Source organism: Malania oleifera, chromosome 9 (genome assembly GCF_029873635.1).
Source record: "Malania oleifera isolate guangnan ecotype guangnan chromosome 9, ASM2987363v1, whole genome shotgun sequence".
Taxonomy (NCBI): domain Eukaryota; kingdom Viridiplantae; phylum Streptophyta; class Magnoliopsida; order Santalales; family Ximeniaceae; genus Malania; species Malania oleifera.
The window spans coordinates 83,949,850-83,955,119 of NC_080425.1; the positions used below are offsets into that span (position 1 = coordinate 83,949,850).

At 35.0% G+C, this 5,270-nt stretch overlaps 1 protein-coding gene across 1 annotated transcript; it reads right to left on the bottom strand.

Moving 5' to 3' along the window:
• Positions 1–511: 511 nt before the first annotated feature.
• On the bottom strand, positions 512–3,658 carry LOC131164941 (protein IQ-DOMAIN 6-like). The gene is made up of 5 exons (XM_058122503.1): positions 3,392–3,658; positions 3,055–3,303; positions 1,878–2,099; positions 1,636–1,752; positions 512–1,559 (listed from the first exon to the last, which is right to left on the bottom strand). Exons 1-5 carry the CDS (start codon positions 3,452–3,454, stop codon positions 864–866), a joined length of 1,347 nt encoding a protein of 448 aa, XP_057978486.1. The 5' UTR covers positions 3,455–3,658; the 3' UTR covers positions 512–863.
• Positions 3,659–5,270: the final 1,612 nt, after the last annotated feature.

Here is a 5,270-nt window from a genome sequence, read left to right on the forward strand (position 1 = left end):
ATTCTTACTAAGTTCTTTGCATTTGTATCTGTGGGGTTCTTATGTGGGGAAGAATCAAGCCCCACACATGGGTCTTACACATTTTGCTAGAGGCAGACAAGTTCCAGCTTGAGAGGTTTAATCCTAGTTTCCAAAAAAGAGAAACCATTGGTTGGGTTGTGTTTGGTAGGGAAAGTTTATCCCAGAGATGGTTAAAGAAAAGAGGAAACTTTGCTCATTATATCTCTCTCCAAAACAAGGAAAATGACTACTCTTCCAACCATTTAATATTTTTGAAGTACAATGGACACTATAGCATTCCAATTTTATGATAAATAAGAATAACTTTCTATGCTTCATTAAAAATAATTAAATATCCTCCTTTTTATTATATCATCTGAGTTCTAACAAAGGAAGCCTGATTATTACTGACATCGATTACAACTAATAAAGCATTATTAAAAAGCAAAAGAGATGTGTCACATATCCTTATCTGCTGGAGCTATCAAAATCCAGAAACAACCAAAGCAATCACAAACATGTATATTATATTAGATAACAACCAACAAGGCTTTCAGAGTTATATACAGAAGACAACACTGTTCGTTGAATCTTAACATTTCATCCAGGATAATTTTACATATTTCACATGTATAAGCACAAAATTTTAGAACACCTATATCGATCCTTATATCAATCACTCTTCTCATATGACATTCTTTAGCGTAAAAAACTTTGATGCATTTTTACAAAATAAACCCCCTTTGGTGCAAATCTGTCCTGCTTACCTGCTCTTTCAAGGACAACAAGCTGTTGAACTCAATGAATCAAATACAAAAAGTTGGCCAAGCTTTTCAATGATAATAGAAATCGTCCAGCTCCCTTTATCTTTTTTGACTTTTAATCCAATTGTAGTGATCCAATTGCACTGGTGGGTACAAGTCCCTGCACAAATTAAAAGAAGCTGGGTTGAGACTAGGACTTCCCCTTGTTTCCCCTTTAGCAGTAAGCTCAAGGGATTTCCTATGCCATTGATATTCATCTGTCAAATGTCTCTGCATGTTATATGAAGAATTCTTGCAGACTCTTTGCTTAGCCTTAACTGACTCTGTGAGATTCATGTAGCTGGGTTTACTGGTAATACTCTCATCCATTCTCTCCACCATGTGGTTGCTACCAGATACTGCAGTTGAAGACATGGATATGGAAGAGTTTGATGATGAGCTCTCACCAACCAGAAAATTATAACTGGGATCAGACCATGAGTGAGCTCTTGGGGAAGTTACAGGAGGTTTTGCAGAAATCCTGGTTGTGACACTGTTCCTCCTTACATTGGCCAAATAGTGATCAGAACAATCTGGACGAATGCCTATAGTGTGATCACCACTTCTCAAAGAATTTGGAGTCATCTCTGGTTGATCAGCATGGATTTCTTCTATCAACCTGTTTTCCCATGACTTGGCTGCCAACCAATGTTCAAACCCGCTCAATCCAGAGCTCTTCCTGTCTAATCCTTGATGCCTCATGGAGGGTAAATTCTTGTTCAGCCTTGAATTTGAGCTGGCATTTGATCTTGGTTGCTGAATAGAGAAAAAAGTTTAGATATCTCAAAACTAGAAAGAACAAAAGCTCAACTGGTTTTGTTAACTTGGTTACCTGTTGAGAGGAGAGGGAGTATGCAATTGCTCTCTCCCTTTTGATGGCTCCTTCTTGCCTCATTAGTAACTTTGCCCTGACTTCATCCATGGTTCTCGGACTATCACACCATCTTGCCTGTGAATTACAAGCCATACCCATTCGGGGGGAGGATTAAAATCTCCATGATTTTGAACTTTGTGGCCAAAAGAGAGTAATTAAATCTTATAAAGCCTTTAGAACAATGAAACAGCTTATAATACCTCAGCTTGCCTAACTGGATCATCTTGGTGGTGATGTTCAAATATCTGCAAAGATGGCCCTTCTGCTGACATCCTCAAGTTCTGTGCCTTTACACGGGCCTGAACTCGAACAAGAGCCTGCATGCACCTCAGTGTCACAGCAGCTTGCTTTCTTACCTGCCGGCCGCGAACTAGAGCTTGAAGCCTCACCAATGATTTCAAGGCCCTCAAGGCCCGTCTTGCCTGCAATACCACATGAGTTTTACTGGCTAAACAAGAGCAATACATCTCAAAGAACTTCAAAGCCAAAGAAGATGTTGAATCATGCCAATGGTATTGCCCAAATACACTCAAAACTAGCCATCTAAGTATGAAATATTTTTTTAGAAAATAGACTAATAGATCCATTTAAAGAAGAAAAACCCAAATTTTCCAAGATAATATAGAATAATTAAGGGAGAGATCTCATTTAGATTTGTTGCGGTGGCACTCCATTCCAAACTGGGGCAGTTTCAGAGGCATATAGTTTAAGGGGATTGAAAACAATCAAGCATTGAATAAATTTGAGATGCCAATCAAGCATAAATAAATTTCAGTACCACAAATGCAGAATGGCTACAATTTTATCCATTCAAATGACTCTTTAATGTTCTGTTTTGCAACTTAAAGTCAGGCAGCATAATACAATCTTCTAACTTCAGCAACCTTGGCATAGAAATAACCTAACTTTCTGAAACAAATGTAATTATTGTTTTGGGCTTTTGTTTAGGGTTGTAGAGGTCAGAGAAAGGTGACAATGGCATCTTTCTATAGAGGAAAAGGGCTTTAAGATTCAACAGAGGAGGAGAAAAAACTAAATAACCTCTTGGGCCTAAGGCTTTTGGGGGAGCGTCTTTCCTCCTTGACACACATTTTCTCAATCTTAGAAATTTTCAAATACATCAAACTTGATAAAATTGTAGTTTTGGTGCTTGATTTTCAATTGTGGGACTTAAATTATTGGGCATTTGCCACAAGAAGTATCATACCTTGCAGAAATTTTAAAAACATAAATTATTTTGCTACTAAACTCATAAACCAGCTCAAATTTGATCACACATTATTAGCCCTCCAGCGCCAAAAAAATTCTCATGATACCCAAAATATAGATTAAAATCAGTAGGAAATAGAAGCTGGAAAAGAAAAGAAACCCATTTACCAAGAAGGCCCGAAACGTGGTCTGGATTCGAACAGCGGCCCATTCCTGCCTGACCACCATGAAATTTTTGGCTGGAGCTCGAGCAACAGTGGAAGCTGCAACAGTAAAGGCATCATCACCCACCGCAATAGAATCAGACGTGTCTGAAGCCACCACGGGGTTTCTTTGAGAACTCTTTGATGATCGTCGACTGGCAGAAGAACACCTCCACAGCATCCATTTACCCCGGCTCTTACCACCCACCTCTTCCTGAGAAACCAACACGAAGAAAACACATGAAACGAGCTAAATGAAACCAAGACGAGAAAAGCTGAAGGCACACAGATAAGGTAGCTACTTGGTCGTTCGATTGGGGCTTCTTGAGACCGATCAGTTTTAGCCATCTTCCTGAAGCACCCATTTGAGGATATCACCCGCTTGAGCAAAACAGATACGTCTGAGAGCAAAACCTCTGTTTCTGCGAGGAAGCGCTGAACTCCAGAGACAAGTTTTGAGAAAAATGTTTCCTGAAACCAGCAATCCACAATCGAGAGAGAGAGAGAGAGATTGGAAGGCTGAACGAAGAGAGAAGCGTTGTCGCTGGGTTAGCGTTGTTGAATTGAGAGAGTCCGTTTGAGTTTTGAAATTTGAAAAAAAGAGGGGCGGGTGTTTCTGGGTTTGGAACCACAACGGCTAGAAAGATTTGGCTGCAATTTTTTTTAAAGCGACATCGTTCAAGGCTTTGCAGAGACGACTCTTGACAAAAACAGTCACTTACGAAAGATTGACAAATGGCTAAAAGTCGAGTTTGTCTTTGAAATTATTAGGCTAGACATTTTACATAATTACTTATGACCTCAAATTTTAAATTATTCATGATTTTATGGAAGTTCATTAAATTGATAATTTCAGAACCAATAATTTTTAGTTTGAAATTATTTAAAAAAAATTTAATAATATGATTGTTTGAGTAACACTGACCTGTCAAATTAACTTAATATTTTTCTTTAAATATAGTCATTTATATCATGAAGTTGCTTAAATAGGTTTTTTTATTAGTTAGCAAGTTATTTAAAGGCGTCATGAAATTGCTGATTCAAGTTTTGGAATGTTTCCTAAAATATTTATGTGCAAGTCAAAGCATCTAACACAAGATTTGCTTTAATTATTTTACCATTTATGAGAACTCCTATAGCTTTAATTTTGTCTATATATCAAATAATATCATGCTATGCATAGACATGTAGGGCATGTTTAATTGTTTGGCATAATTTTAATTTTTTATTTTTTAAAATTTAAATTAATAATATTTTCTAAATTTTAAAATTTTATATTATAAACTTTAAAAATAATGAAAAATATTTTATAATTTTCTTGTAAAAACTTAGAAAATTGAAAAAAAGTGCATATTTTAATAATCTAAAAATAAAAAATAAATATATTTTTCCACAAATAAACAAGGCCTTAGATGGCCTAGTACATGTAGTCAAACTTAAGTGATGTTGTTCAACACATACTCTCAAGACACCTCATCTGTTTTTCTTTACACAATTCCTAATTTTAAAAATAAAGGGTATTTGATTTTGTTATTGATCCTAAGAATATATAAGTGCACTAGTTTGAATAGAGTAGAATGTTGTTCTCTTCTCAAAGAAAGAAATTCAATAAGAAAATGTTAATTTACCACTTCCATATAAATTCTTGATTTTTTTTAAAAATTTTATTTTTCCTTTTTAAAAATAAATTTTTAGCATTTCAACATTTCAAAAGCTTCATCTTTATATTTCATCAAGTAACCTCCTAATTATTTATTGATATACCTTCATTTTTGACAGATGAATATCGTGGTTACAAGACAAGTATTGGGAGAATATAGATAAAAAAATTTAAAGGTTTCCCAAAAACAACACTAACAACCAATCAAAATAGGATTACAAATTCAAACAAAACTAAATGAAAAACAAATCTAAATAGGCCTATCAAAAACAAAAATCATAAAATAAACTAAAATAAAAAAATCTAAACCAACCAAACAAAAATCGAAAAGATGAACTAATGATGAAAGAAAGTGAAATCCAATCTATCCATCCAAAGGATATCTTTCGGAGAATGTGGTAAAAGATGTTGTTTTTCGTAGATAAAATTGTTTTTCATTTCTTCTTTTCTAACGAGAAAATCAGCCGCATTATTGTCTTCTCATTTCATCAATTAAACATATGTCTATTTTGAAATTAATT